The 15,810-nt window shown below is 40.0% G+C and overlaps 1 protein-coding gene across 1 annotated transcript; it reads right to left on the reverse strand.

Moving 5' to 3' along the window:
• Nucleotides 1-3,973: 3,973 nt before the first annotated feature.
• LOC100892092 lies at nt 3,974-10,561 on the reverse strand. The gene is made up of 6 exons (XM_030982616.1): nt 10,226-10,561; nt 8,195-8,301; nt 7,487-7,732; nt 6,980-7,207; nt 5,387-5,615; nt 3,974-4,935 (listed from the first exon to the last, which is right to left on the reverse strand). The coding sequence occupies exons 2-6, from the start codon at nt 8,252-8,254 to the stop codon at nt 3,974-3,976; spliced, it is 1,725 nt and encodes a 574-aa protein (XP_030838476.1). The 5' UTR covers nt 8,255-8,301; nt 10,226-10,561.
• Nucleotides 10,562-15,810: the final 5,249 nt, after the last annotated feature.

The raw sequence follows: 15,810 nt of genomic DNA on the forward strand, positions 1-15,810 counted from the left end.
AACTCGCACGACCGATAACAAGTGGAACCCCTATCTTGAAAACATCAATAATACTGAATGAACGCCATTAAACTATTACGAACAACATCAATAAAAGGATAAGCTCATCAATGGGGATTAAGGCCCGATCATTATACGTTGCTAGCCGAGCGTACGGGGATGTGTATTTTAGGATGCAAGTGGTTCACTCGGGGGGGGGGGGGGTATCACAGCGTCCATAGCAATCGGACGGTGCGTGCGAGCGTAAGAATCAGCGCATTGCGCATGTAGTGACCAAACTCGTTTTGACCTTTACAAAACTAGATTTTTCCTTTAAGAAAACCCTACAAAATGTTGGTTGTGGTTAATGTATACATAATATATACGTGTTAGACCCAAAAGCCTAATTACTTAAGATGGTCGCGTGGGTTTGGTATACCTACTTTAAGGAAAAAGTAGCCCCTTGATTATCTATCTATAAATTATTGCTCGTAGGTAATGTTAAATGCATCATAATGGGTTCTAGGACACCTACCCCCTGGACATCCACCCCCGGATAACCGCCCCAGTCAACTACCCCCTAGGACAATTTCCCTCTAGGGCAACCACACTCTAGGATGCCTACCCCCGGGACAACTACATCCCGGAAAACTACCTCCCAGACAACTACCCCGTGGGACAACTACACCCCGGACATTTTGGGATTTGTTTTGGAACAAATGAGAAAGTTGCCCATCACGTCAATCACAGAGACATTACCGATTCAGCCAATTTGAAGGGCCCATGCCTACAGTGATTGCAAACAAAAATTATATCTTTCTAATTTTGTTGTCTAATTTCATTCAACCTTTCACTAGAATGCTTCTCTAACCTTTTTGCTTTTTCTTTAGAAGTTTTCTATCAAGATTTGATTTCCCTTATATAGCAATGAAAGACATCAGTAGCTGCCGGTAAAATAAATCGTGATTTTTAGCAAGTGACCGTTATGTTTAACATTCCATCTGTTTTAAACTGAAATTGCCACTTTAATTTACCAATAATGATTATCACTATTGAATGCATGCCCTTTGAGGTACGTGTGTAGTGTCACTGTACATTTTGCTAGTTATAAGCTGCACTTTAAATTTCTGCCCCGACCTTTATGGCATTAAATTCAATAAGTGTTCAAAATAGAGTGATGTTTGTATTCTCCCATGATCAAATTATTTTCAATGTATTTACGGTGACTTCTGGATATCCTTGTCGCGTAGATTCGACATAAGCCGTCTCTCTGCTTCAGGGGGGGGGGGGGGGGGGGGGGGGGGGGGGGGGGGGGGGGGGGGGAGTACATGGCATGTTAAAAATAACAGTTAGAAAATTAGAGATAATTTTTTTTAAATACACGCATTCCTTTATATTCCAGATAACCGACAACAAGTAAAGAATAGGCTACAGTCGGGCTCAGCTCTGATTAGATACCACAATATTTTATTGTAAATCATTTTATGTCACGGTAGTTTCCACTATATACCTTAAGTAAAAACACATTTTAAAACAATTTATTTGGCTTCTCCGAGGTGCAAACTACAATTTAACCACTAGATAGGGTAAATCAGGCGCGTACACAGGGGGAGGGGGTTGGGGGTCGAACCCCCTCAATTTGTTTATGTGTGTGTTTTGGAGGAACCCCCCCCCCCCCCACCCCCTCAATTTTGTTTTTAATTTTTTTTTTAAATGCTCTTAAACCCCCCCCCCCCCCCCCCCCCTCCTCGAAAAAATCCTGCATACGTCCCTGGTGTATATCATAAACAAAAACAACAAACATGCATTAAACATCTATCTCTTTGATACATGTCCTCTGATATAATTAAGTTATAGAATTTATTCTCGTCAAAGTTACTGTTGAAAATATTTATCCGGCACTACCTTTTAGTGACATTACCGATTTGTAAAGTTTATCTGTGATTATTTGTTTTATTCTTTGTTGTTTTGTCTGTTTTTATGTCCATGTTCTTTTTTTTTTCAAAGCAACTCTCTTTCAAAGTTGGCATTTCTCAACAAATAAATGGGTGTTGTTTTAAAGAATGATTTACGATTTTATTTTCTTTGGATATTCAAAGCATTTGTTTGCTGTTAGCTTGATGACGTAGGGGCAGTGGCGTAGGGTGGATTTATCCATTGAGGGCGCACTGACACAATTTGGAGGTTTGGGGTGGCGGGGACACCGGTCTTAATGTGCAACTAAAAAATAAGCTTGATTACTGGTTATGATAGAAAAACAAATTTTCACACAATCCAACAAAACTTACACTCAATGTTTAAAATTACAAATAAATGACATGTGCCAAACGATTTTGGTAGAACATATAAAGGGTCTGAGTAATAAAAATAGAAAGATAAGGAAATCAAGGTAAGTAGGCCCACAACCATGTGCTTAACACAAGTCACTTTGTGCAAATGAGAGTTGTAGTTTTTATTGAAGATGATTTCCAGGAGGTTTATTTTACTGCTCCAAAAGATCGATCTACTGCAGGATAAACAATCCAGAATAAATTATAGCTATGTTTTCTCTACAAACAATTCCCATAACAGAGATCAAAATTAGCTTTAAGAGGGCCTTTTCATTTTAAAGGACCTATAATAATATGTATCCATGATATATTTTAGTATGGTCTCAAAGGAGATAGTATTTTTGGAGAAAAATAGAATAATGTTTTTTTTCTAACAGGACAAATGGGAGAGTTGTCCATGCGTGACTACGTCGTAGTCCACTGACAAAATCGCCAATTTGAGATTTGAATTAATAGATTTTGTATATTCATAACTTTTCCGTTTTATTCCAAATTGTCACCATTCTGCTTCTCTTAATTTCCTGCTTTCACACAAATTAAAATATTACAAAGGTTGGATTGGTATCAAAGTCGCATGCAATCTATAATTGTGCTCTTAATAGTCTAATCAGCATGAATGTAGTTTTACGCACGAAACAAACAATTTGTGTTATTGCAAGGGTATACAGGTAGAATATCGACAGTGGACTTGAAAACACACAACACAATAAGTACGCTATCTTTAGATTGCAAATGTATCATCATTTGTTTGTTTATTCGAACGCAAACATATGAAATATCATACATAAAACAGATATAATGTATCCTAACTAATGAACATTATTGGAATCGCTATCATTAGCATCCTAAGTTTCATGTCGAATGAGTATTCACATGTCAGTTTTTAGTTCGAAAAGCAAACGAAGCCTAATCAAGAAATAAGGTTTTATGAGACTGAAGTCGATGAGATAAAAATTCAGAGTTGGTTTTTCACTCGCTTACGGTCTCAGGGACACTCTCACTATTTATAAAAGGGTTTTGCGTTACCGATCTCTTCGGTCTCTTAAATATTTCGGAGATCGAAAGATTGTCGACCCCTTGAGCCTTCTGACTCGGTATAACATGGCCTATGTCACCGAATATCTTGATCACATGAATCCTCAAAAGATGGCTCACTGTGAGATCCAGAGACACATAATTTGGCCAACATGGTATCAATAGTTTGAACATATTTGTGGCTTACACCCAGTAAATAAGATCGATCTGCAATTGAAAAACAAGTCAGAAAAAATCTTGGAACAAGCGGGATTTGAACCTGCCATCTACTGCTTGCCGGGCAGCGACTCTAACAACCGGGCCCTCACTGGTCCATGGCACAGTCACGATGAACTAGAAACAAATACCCAAGCTCTCCTGGTCATAACATGCATGGCGTCTATTCTTTTGTTTTGTGCTTGCCAAACAAAGCAATATTCGCCATTACAGTGCCCAACTCGAATCGGGTTGGCCAAACTTTCCTAATCAATGGCTCAGTACAGACGGTATAAATGTCAGTCATTTTAATTGTTATCTGAATACAAGTCCTGTCATATCATCGGAAATGCAATGTAGATCCTCTTTTATAATCTGAGCGTCTCCTCTATCAAGTTCAACACTATGATTTATATCTGTGTTCAAGGCTCAATTCATTTATGGTCACCATCATCAGTAGGTTGGCCGGACTTTTCACCTGTCTCTAGGTCTTCATTACCAGTCGAAGGTTGTGGTTCTTCGGCGTCTTCGGGGACTTCATCTGTCACTTTAGGTTGATCAGTAGCTCCTGGCGTTTCTCTATCACTTAAAAACTCTTGATCATTGTTCTGATTGTCAGGAGTTCCGTCCCCTTGGATGATATCCTCTGTAGCAGGCTCGACGTTCTCGGAGACATCAATAGGCGTGTCTGGCACAAGTATGTCCTCATCAATTGCGTCTGTCTCTGATTCTGGTTCGTGAGATACTCCTTGATCACCGTCGTTCACCTCATTATACTCGGCCGTCTCTTCCCCTGCATGTGTATCATTCTCATCTTCGTTAGTAGGATTTTGATCGCTCTTACTGTCATCACTATTGTTTTGTTCCTCTCCCGGAGAACTTTCCTCAGCTCCATTTTCCATTTCCCCTTCCTGAGTTGCTACATCGGTATCTTCGTGAAGCGTACTTGTAGCTCCATCCTCTCCATGACTAGTTGATTGCGGTTCTCCACTCTCCTTTAGTGCATCTCCCGATTGTTCATTCTTAACCATCTTCTGTTCATCAGCTCCATCAGCCTCGTTGTTATCTTGCTCTTGTCCGACGTTGTCTTTGGGTGTTTCCTGAGAGACATGCACATCAGTCTGTCTCTGTGCGGCTTGATCAACGCTCTCCTCTTTCGATTCGGTAATGAATGTAAGTCCTTTAGGTTCTACATTCAAACCGTTCTCTTCATTCTCTATCTTGTGTCCACCTGCTGTACTCGTCGCTGCAGGATCTGAGGGTATTCCTCCACGAGGCACTTGTCGGAGTCTGGAGTTGTCGGATTTGGGTGTGCTCTCTGGAACTTTTATCGCAGCCGGTGTGGGATGAGGTGCGACACGTGGACTGAAAGCGTCTAAGAAAGCTCCGTGACGATCTGCGAAAAAAAAAATCATAATATGATAATAGTTTTGCTATTACTGCTACTACCCCCACTTCTACAACTACTTACAATAATGATAATGATAATAATAAAAACAAAAACAATAGTAACAACAACAAGATAACAAATATACTACTACTATTACTTTTTTTTTTCAAAGACAAATTTAATTCAATCAATCTTGAGCAAGAACAAAACAGTTCTACTACTATTACTGATGATAATACATGTGTAAAGGTTAGGTTTGGTTACAGTGTTGGGTCCGGGGTTAAAATCCATTAGGAAATCGACGCCGAACAGATGTCACAGGAGCAAGACTCTTGCACCCTGATACCACAGTCAATATGACACCGTATGTGCAACAGGCTAAATAATAATGTAGAACTGTATTTTTGTCCAATGGGTTCCTTTTACATTAATTATGATGAATCCATGCCTTACATACCTATCCGATTTTTCCGTTTGGACTTCTGTTTATCGCTGTTTTTGTTGGGTGGTGCAGCCCGCCACGCGTACCACTTGGTGGTAGGTCCTGGTTTGAGTGGTAGTAACATCCGAGGATGCGGGAGAGATGAGGATGCTGATTGCCAGTGGAGTCGGTTACCATCGATCAATCCTGGCTGGTCGTCGACGACAGAGGGCTCACTCCAGCTCCGAGGCTTCTTACAAAGATTCTGAAGATGGGGAGAAGTCATGGAATAACAAAAATGATCATAGTTTCTAGCATTGTCAATAAACAAAAACAAAGTTGCACCTGTAGTCTAATGCGTTACCAGAAACCCCTTTAGTATTTTATGTTTGCAGAGTTACCTCTCTAAAACGGATGCAAAATTGAGCAAAAATTGTACTTCAAAGCTTTCAGTGGTAAAAGGTCTTGCGGCCGATGTTAAACCTCAAAAGGCGCATATTTTGGAGCTTTGTGTACATTATCACTGAACCGAGCATGTAAGGAATCTGATATATTATGTGTTACTTTTTCAGCGCATGATTGCGTCTTATAAGGCTGCTATGAGTTTGTAGACATAGTTCCTTTTTTCTAACAGTATGCGATTCGATATATGTCATTATACATAATGAAGTGATTGGTTCCCTTGTCAAGTCAATCGCACATCGCCATTATTACGTCATTAAAGACTGACAAAAGGATTCAGTCGATATTAAGTTGTGACACATTGAACAGCAGGTGAAAAAGTCAATACACAATCAACAAGTCCGTATTGTTTTCTCTCGCTGCGGTATAATGGTAGCTGCGCATGTTTGGTTTTCCGTAGCCTTTGTAGTACAGCATTTGACAATGGTTACAATTAATGAATGTCATGTACAATTAAAGGCCTCTAACATGTTTCTCGGTTATCTCACGAGTTGAATACGAAGTAGTCTTTTTTGTCCGTATCCTTCTTGATCCGAATGTTTTACGGGGCGACAGTTACTCTGGGTTTTATTTCGTCAAAAGGTTTATGTGGGTAAGGTTAACTGTTGGAGTAGGGTTGTTAGTTTGGGATTTAGAGTTAGGGTTAGGATGATGTAAAGTGTGAGGTCCAGAGACCAACGCATTTCCATGAGTTGTGAACGATCATAAACCAATTGTCATCAAGCAACTACTAAGACCCCCCCCCCCTCCCCTCCCATTGACCGAAGTGCCCCTTCAGTGGCTATGCCTTAGCTAACTTGGTAACTAGTGGTGCCCCTTCAGTGACTATACCTTAGCTAACCTGATAACTAGTGGTGCTGGAGCCCCTTCAGTGGCTATGCCTTAGCTAACATGGTAACTAGTGGTGCCCCTTCAGTGACTATGCCATAGCTAACCTGGTAACTAGTGGTGCCCCTTCAGTGACTATGCCACAGGTAACCTGATAGCTAGTGGTGCTGGTGCCCCTTCAGTGGCTATGCCTTAGCTAACCTGGTAACTAGTGGTGCCCCTCCAGTGACTATGCCACAGCTAACCTGATAACTAGTGGTGGTGGTGACCCTTCAGTGGCTATGCCTTAGCTAACTTGGTAACTAGTAGTGCCCCTTCAGTGACTTTGCCTTAGCTAACCTGATAACTAGTGGTGCCATCGATGTTCCTCACAGCATTCCGCAAGAAGGTGATCTGGGAGTAGAACTCGTTGCAATTAGTGACGTCTTCAGGTTCGATCTCCCCACTCTCGGCAAACTCACGGAAGTGCAAGATGTCGAATGGTTTCCACTCGTCGACGGATCGTTTGTACAGGGGTTTGGGGTTCTTCGGCACGTAAAGCGGTGTGATTCTTGGTGTCTCCAATTCCTGTGTGGAATAAACAGAAATTCTTGAGTGAGCTGCAGATGATCATGGACGTACACCATAGTCGGGAAATCAATGACACTGCTAACAAAAATGACACTGTTTTTCTTTAGAAATAACTGATTTAAAGTTGTTTTATAAATGAATATACCCATGGGATATCTAGACTTCAAAAGATAAATAGAGTAATGTTAACCGAGTATCCAGGAAGATCATGAACACTTTAGCACGTTCGATTACTTTGATATTTGTTGCTTTAATCACTTTTTTTTTTTTGCTTACATTTTGGAGTACAGTCTTGATCTTGATATTTTCGTAATCCTTCCACATCGTCTTGGCACTCTTGGCACTTCGTCCTGTGGCAATCTTCGGTAGGACCACCGTCTCTCGGTCCCCATACATACTTGGCGTTGCAACACTGCCTGTGGTTCGACTTCTTCGATGGGGCGAGGTGTGAGGAGGGGGTTCGTGTCGCAACCCCCGGAAGCCGATTTCGCCTTTGCTCAGGTACGATCTAGTCTGGGATTCCTGTCATGAAAATGAATTAATTATGACATCATGTTTGCGGCAATGTGACGTCACAACGGTTCGGGGGCAAATGTGGAATACAAATCAGGCTACCATAATGACCACGATTTTGTCTAATCAAATAGTCAATATACCATCAAATAGTGTATATACAATCAGATACAAAAAATGTAAACACGTATACAATACAAACAGGTTCAATTACGAAATCTAAATTGATGAAGTTACTTAGATTAAGAGTGAATGAGACGACAAAAGCAAAAGAGGTATAAGGTGCTAGTATTTCATTAACTCCGGTTACAAAAGTTATGCTACAATTTCTAGGCCAGAATGCATTGTATACTAACGACCTGTTAGAAAACTTTCTCGTAGGTCGCGAGACTGATAATTGCCGGGCTTATTGGCTGTTGGTCTCGCGGACTCTTTCCATCTCTATAAGTTCTAGCAATCATTTGAACGTACCACCCAAGGAAAGTTGTTATCATCTACTGGTCCTCGAGATGTCAGCGGCACACTCTTCATCTTGTTCGTAAGGGGTTTTCCTTCTCATGCAATACACACTTAAAGATCTATATCAAAAGACATAATGGAAAATAACATATTTTGTGTTCAATGTCACCTTTATAGTGCAAATGCAAAGGAAAAACGGAATTAGTTCTGGTTGTAAACATCAATGTACAGTCCAATGTAAACTAAACAATGAAAGACATATTACATAACATACTAGATTAAAACAAGTGACTATCAGTATCCGAATTAAATATGGCAAGGTGCATTGATGATAAATTCAGTGGTAGGGGGGAGGGTGTGACACCCCCCCCCCCAATCCTGTCCCATCCATTACATGCTTCTGTCAGCTTAAGTTTCCTCTGTTCAGGTTTTCACATAATCTTTACAAAATATGATTTTCTGTTTCGTTTTTGTATAAATCTTGCTGGAAAATTTCCGGCTAACTTACCGGCAAATTTGTCCGGCACCAATCTCGATATACCTCGAAACCATGCTTAATTCGAATTTGTAATACATAGACAATTAGCCTTCCACCGTTCATCACTACACCGAATAGTGCCAAGGGGGACCCCCCCCCCCCTTTTTTTTTTTTTGTTGAAATACATACATTGATTTCTCCTACATCATTATGTCCGTTCATTGGATGAGGTTATTAGGAGATATTGAACCAATAATTAATCGTTCAAAATTGTACCGAAAACATCGACTCGCCTGCAATATATTATTTTGGTAAAACAATATATTTCCATTGATGTTATTTTGATGTTGTTATTGTAAGTGGCGGTGGTGCTGGCGGTGTACTATTTTTGATGGGCGGGCATATGAGAGCCAATTATCTGCACTTGTTTGTACTGGGAGAGGATCGAGTATTTTTGTTCAATTGAGGAGGGGAGAAGGACGGTGTTCAAAGAAAATTATCGGCAATGATAAAAGCTTCAATTTTATTATCTTGATATGAAAATACAAGTCAAGGTTATATTCTGAATAGTAATTAAATATCCAGATTGGCTATTGTACGCCTCCGCTGACTGGTTTTAACCATCATAATGAAGCCATATTAGTTACGGTCAACGCTATTGAAAGAAGATTAATTTGCCTGGTACGAAAGAAGTGATCAAAATCTGATCAATTATTACGAATGAGATACCTTTACGCGAACTCAATGTACCAATTGCACTGAAACCTGATGCAATTTGGGAAAGGCCGAGTATTTTCGTTTCACAACAGACTGAATAAATGAATTTGCGAAAAAATGCTAACCCCCCCCCCCCCCCTTAGTAATTTCAAGTTAACCAAATAATTCGAATAGTGAATACATATACACAAATAAAGTTATTACGACTGCATTATAATTATGCTTGAAAAATTGAAGGAAAAAAGTATGAATTAAATTTCACAATACATTAATAAATGTGCTCTAAATATTATTTGTCTAGGTGTCATTCTGCCGTATTTTCTTGCTATAAGTTGTTTATGTTTATTTTTTATGATAGTTTTGTTGTTGGCTATGTTGATTTACCATTCCGTTTCCACTATTCATTTGGAAGTAGATTCGAATTATCCCGGCCATCTCTGCCTGTTTATCGATGACAACTAAAAAATATGGATTTTATTTCATTAAATTGGTTGGATTTTAATTTGATTTGAAATGTACATGTGTAACATTGAGTTACTCATTGTAATACATTAATTGTTAAACTTAATTTCGATAGCTTACACAAAATGAAAATCACTATATTTTAATAAATATTTCTTAAAGCTGCTTCATGTTTGGAACCCGATATATATATTTCGGATGGGTTTATTCGCCTTAGGGCAAAAAGATTTTCTAAATTGAGGGTATATCTACATCATTTGTATTACTACGTACAGTATAGCAATGGGTACAGCGTTCGGTCCCATATTACCAACGTCAAATTCTTTCTCTTGAACAGTGCACATTAATTCATAGCATGTACAACATAATATAACAGCATTACTCACCTAATCTGTTAAGTAACATGTATAAAGTGATTCCAAACATGTATATTATAACTAGTAGTATTCACATGTCGATATCCATGGTATCACAAAAACAATAGTCATATCCGTAATTCAATCCGAAACAGTTCATATATTTCTTGTTATGAAGTTAAATACGGGATACAATTATCCACGACTTGATCGTGACAGCAAATATTATGAAAGCAAGGCTCTCCAAAAGAAGATTATACGTTCATAAACTACTCCAGTATGTATTATAGCTACGGCAGTGCTTTCTTCATGGATAAGAAGACTGAAATCTCTATAGTAAATACTCGCATGGCTGGTAACAAGTGGAAGCCCTATCCTGAAAACAACAATAAAAGGATAAGCTCATCAATAGGGGTTAAGGGTCGGTCATAATACATTGTTACGTATGGGGCTGTGTATTCAGAGGGTGCAGGGGATTCGCAGCGTCCATAGCAACCGGACGGTGCGTGCGAGTGGAAGAATCGGCGCGTTACACACAACAATGACGGCGCGCGCTCTGCACAATATCGTCGTCTGCTAGCAAATATATTACTATTCGAGTTGTTATTCAATTCAATTCAATTCCATTTCGGTTTAATTGTTATTAACAAAACATGAAACATGTCCGGATATTATTATTGTCATATTTTTTATGGTAAAATACAAGAAAACATGAAATAATGCTATAAAATGACATTGACATGTAATCAGATAATATTTCAATAATAACCAAAAAAAGGAGAACACAAATTGCCATATCGAATTGAACTAGTTAGACCTTGAATTATTACTTCAATAATTGTTTACATAGAGCTAAGATTATGACACATACATCCAACCAGACTATGAGTGCAGTACATGTAAGTGTGTGCAGTGAACGAGTACCGAAGCTGTGACATCATAATAATTTTTAGAATTTCACCATTTTTTCTTCATTTTCCGAAAGAACATAAAAAATAATGTCCAAATTTCGAAAACCAATTGAATATCTTAAGTATTGGCTGAGATATGACCATCTGAATAAAAAGATTTCCTATGGGAACTCAGTATTATATGCTCTGGCTCCTAACCATTAGGAGCCAGAGCAAATAACGCTGAGTTCCTATGGGGAGTATATTTATTCAAACGGTCATATCTCAGCCAATACTTAACATATTCAATTGGTTTTCGACATTTGGACATTATTTTTGATGCTCTTTCGGAAAATGAAGAAAAAAATTGAAAAATTATAAAAATAGATTTTTGATGACGTTACACTTCACCACTCTATAGTATTTTTCGCTGGATGACCAACCCCCCCCCCCCCCCCCGCCCACCCTTACCACCTTTCCCCCTACCCCCTCCTCTTTGCCCTTCTCCCCTTCTCTATCTTATTCTCCCTGGCCAAAAATATGCCGAGCTTAATCTGGAACTATCAATAGTAGCACCAGGGAGGTGAGACATCACACACCATCTTCAACGCCCCCCCCCCCCCCCCCCCCCCACATAAAGACTCGAGTCGAGAAAGATGGAAACTAAACTCTCACTCAACCTCCCACTGGAGCCAAATTTCCTATTTACTCCAATGTGGGTGGGATTGAGAGTTAGAGCTAGTTAAGGGTGGTTTTGCCAATACTAATCTAGGTTACTTTCTTGTAATTTAACCGTAAATCGTAATGTGTTTATATGTTTCTCACCCCCCCCCCCCCCCCCCCACACACACACTTTCACCCACTCTCTCGTCCTTCTCTCTAAGCCGCCTCTCTCTCTCTCTCTCTCTCTCTCTCTCTCACTATCTATATATCTCTTCCTCTGCATTTCTCCCTTTCTCTCCCTCTCTCTTTCTCTCCCTCTCTCTTTTTCTCTGCATTTCTCCCTTTCTCTCCCTCTCTCTTTTTCTCTGCATTTCTCCCTTTCTCTCCCTCTCTCTTTTTCTCTGCATTTCTCCCTTTCTCTCCCTCTCTCTTTTTCTCTGCATTTCTCCCTTTCTCTCCCTCTCTCTTTTTCTCTGCATTTCTCCCTTTCTCTCCCTCTCTCTTTTTCTCTGCATTTCTTCCTTTCTCTCCCTCTCTCTCTCTCTCTGCATTTCTCCTTTTCTCTACCTCTCTCTCTCTCTCTTTCTGTATTTCTCCTTTTCTTTCTTTCTCTCTCGCTCACATTCCCTCAACAGCTTTATTCTTCCCCATTCTCTTCGTTTGATTACCTCCGTATCATTCCGATGACAGAAAAAAAGAGATTATAACTTGTGATCTTTACCCATTGCCTATACTGGGACTGAGTAGTTCCTGTATTAAAGGGCAACCCAACCCTAGTAATATGTTCATTTGTATGAAAGCAGAAAAAATACAATAAATACAATGGTGAAGTTTTTAATGAATCGTACCAATAATAAAAAACGTTATCTTGTTTGAAATATGATATCACATCAGCTATGCGGATTTTTAATCTCAAATTGGTGATGGTGGTTATTTTACCTGACTGCTAAGAAAGCATATATGCTTGTAATTAAGCAACCAGACGACCAACGGCTTTAGGTCCTCTCCGAGGGACCTGGTAATGAGGATTAAAGCCTTACCAAAGGGCACTAGCGCATCGCCTTGGTTTCGAACCCGGGTCGCCGGATTACGAGACCACAGCTCTACCGGCTGAACTATTACGTAGTGACGTATAACTTTCCCGTTTGTCGTGTATATTAAAACAAAATTTAAAAAAAAACTAAATTCTCCAAGTGTCTTCGCCCTTGGGGCACTAATTAAAAACTTTCATGGAGAGTATATTATTACAAAAGAAAAGACCATCCCAATTCATAAATTTAAAAACAAAATATGAAACTTTAGTCATTTTTGTGTTGGAACAAATAAGAAAGTTGTCCGCCACCAGAGACATTTCCGATTGGGCCAATTTGACGGGTCCATACGTATAGAGATTGCAATTTTAAAAAAATTAATAACTTTCTAGTGTTTTGGTCCGATTTCATTCAAACTTTCACTAGAATGCTTCTCTAACTTTTATTGCTTTTTTTCTATATTAATTTTCTATCAATGATAGATTTCCCTTTAAGTATATAGCAATGAGAGAATTCAGTAGTGAGCTGGTTAAACAAAATTGGTGATTTTCAGCCAGTTCTATCGCCAATTTAATTTACCGAGATTGTGCCTTTTAGGGGATGCGTGAGTTTGTGTTACTATACATTTTGCTAATTATAGGCTGCACTTTAAATTTTTGCTCGATCTTTTTGGCACGTTGTATTTGAAAGGGAATAAATTCCATAATTTTGCACGATAAAGTGATGTTTGTATTCTCCCATGAACAAATTATTTTCATGGTATTTATTGTTATCCCTGGATGACCTAAATCACGTTCACGTTCAACATTAGTCGACACTTTTGATTTCAAAAGGGGGAACAACACATGGCATGTTAACAATAACGGAATTGGGCCACATTGCATCGTTTAAAGAGAAAATATTCAATAAATACACGCATTCTTTAACATTCTGAATGGCCGATAAAAAGCAAGGCATACAGTCAGGCTCAGCTCTGACTCCCCCCCCCCCCCCCCCCCCCCCACTCTCGGTGTTATTTAGGGTTCGCATAATTATGCATGTTCCCTCCTTTTGAAGACATACCCCTAAGTCCGATGTGTAAAGTCAATACGGGCCGGATTTTTGTGTACTACGAGCCGGACTTTGGTGCGTGAAAAGAACCCCTTTACCGGACATTTTGGGAACACGCACAAGCGCGTAGCCAGGATTTCATTTTAGGGGGCGGTAGTGAGCACGCGAAGCGTGCGAATCACTTAATGAGCGCGCGTAGCGCGCTCTCTAGATGGTGGGTGCAGGGAGGGGGAGTTTCCCCCCTCCCTCGCGAAGCGCGGAAGCTTTGATGTTTTATACATGTAATATGTTTTAGAAGACGATTTTATTTTCTCTTGAAATTCAAAATATGTTTTTGCTGTCAGCTCGATAACGTAGGGGCTGTGGCGTAGGTTGAGTTCGTCCATTGAGGGAGCATTAGAACATATTGGAGGTTTGGGGATGGCAGGGGCATCGGTCATTAATAATTAGAAAATGAAAAGCTATTCTCGCACCCCTCCCCCCCCCCCCCTTCTTTCTTTCCCTTTCTCTAATTTCTCAGTTGGTTTACTTTCTCTTTTCTTTTTCACCACTGGATAGGGGCGGGGGTGAGCGCACGCGCCTTATAAACACCATTGCATACGCCCTCATCCGACGACGCTGAGCGAGTAATGTTTAATCCAGGGACGTATAAATAGCTTCAGACTACGAGTAATTTCATGTAGAGGGCTGACGACTTCTGCTGCAGAAACGACCTTTTTTGTTTGGTTTAAAATTTCTTTGAGCGTGAACGAAATATCAGGGTGGACAGCGGGGCTCGAACCGCGAACCATATGATTTACAGTCTTTACAGGGATTTTTCTCTTTTAAATTTTCTCTGTCTGTCTGTATGTCTGTCTGTCTATCTCTGTCTCTCTCTGTCTCTCTCTTTCTCTCTCCTCTCTTACTCTCTCTCTCTCACTCTCCTTTTCTCTCTCTCGCGCTCGCTCTCTCTTACTATCTCTCTCTCTCTCCTGATCATTCTCTCTTTCTGATCATTCGATGGGGAGGGGGAGCACATGCCCCCGCACTTGCCCCATTAGTAACAAAACATCGACCAACCCCTACAACCCTCCCCCCCCCCCCCCCCCATTCTAGGAGTTGGACTGACTGTGCACTTTTTAATTAAAAATCGAATAATATCACAAAGTAAGAATTACTAGACTTCCTACCTCGAGCCTATCAGTTTTTTAATCCGATCAATTTTCTCCATTTTCGGGCAGCGTGATGCTCACCGGTTGAGCAGTGGTCACATGACCGGGAGGTCCCGGGTTCAAAACCAAGTTCATACCGGTTTTCCCTTAAGTAAGAACCGGTTAGCTTTCCATGGGCCTGCATGCAGTTGCTTTTAGATAAATTACAATTATTTTTTATAGCGAACATATCCACCACACATGATGCTCAGGGCGCTTAAATACTACACTGGCTCTAGCTAGGCTACCGATTTCGGTGCTTACAGCATTCTAGGAATTACTTCCTAACGGAACCCATTTAACACCTGGGTGGAGAGCAGAAAATGTATATTAATGTCCTGCCAAAGGACATTAATGCCACGTCGGGGCTCGAACCTAAGACCCTCTAATTTTCCCGTCAAGTGCTCATAACCACTCGACTATACGACACCTTTATAAAACCAGTACTAACACGATAGCTGAACGAGACAGGTACGAAGTAATACATGTTTTTCCTTCAAAATATATGGGTCACAGTATCAAAGCTTTTCCTTTGTCAGTAATGTGTCATGCCTCTCATTCGCTAAAATATTACAATAAATTCAATGATGCCAATTTGCTGTCGGCACCTTCCCCACCCCCACCAACAAAAATAATAATACAATAAAAAAAATGTGAGGTAATAAAAAGTGTCGAAAATAGGAGCGCCGAGGCTCTTCGACTAATGAATAATTTCTGTTGAAATTCGTCGAGGCGTGAATCATTTTTTGGCAATGGGCAGACACGATTGCTATCTCAGCTTCCGATCAAAC

The sequence above is a fragment of the Strongylocentrotus purpuratus genome, unplaced genomic scaffold, assembly GCF_000002235.5.
Source record: "Strongylocentrotus purpuratus isolate Spur 01 unplaced genomic scaffold, Spur_5.0 spur5_scaffold_12, whole genome shotgun sequence".
In the NCBI taxonomy this organism is placed as follows: domain Eukaryota; kingdom Metazoa; phylum Echinodermata; class Echinoidea; order Camarodonta; family Strongylocentrotidae; genus Strongylocentrotus; species Strongylocentrotus purpuratus.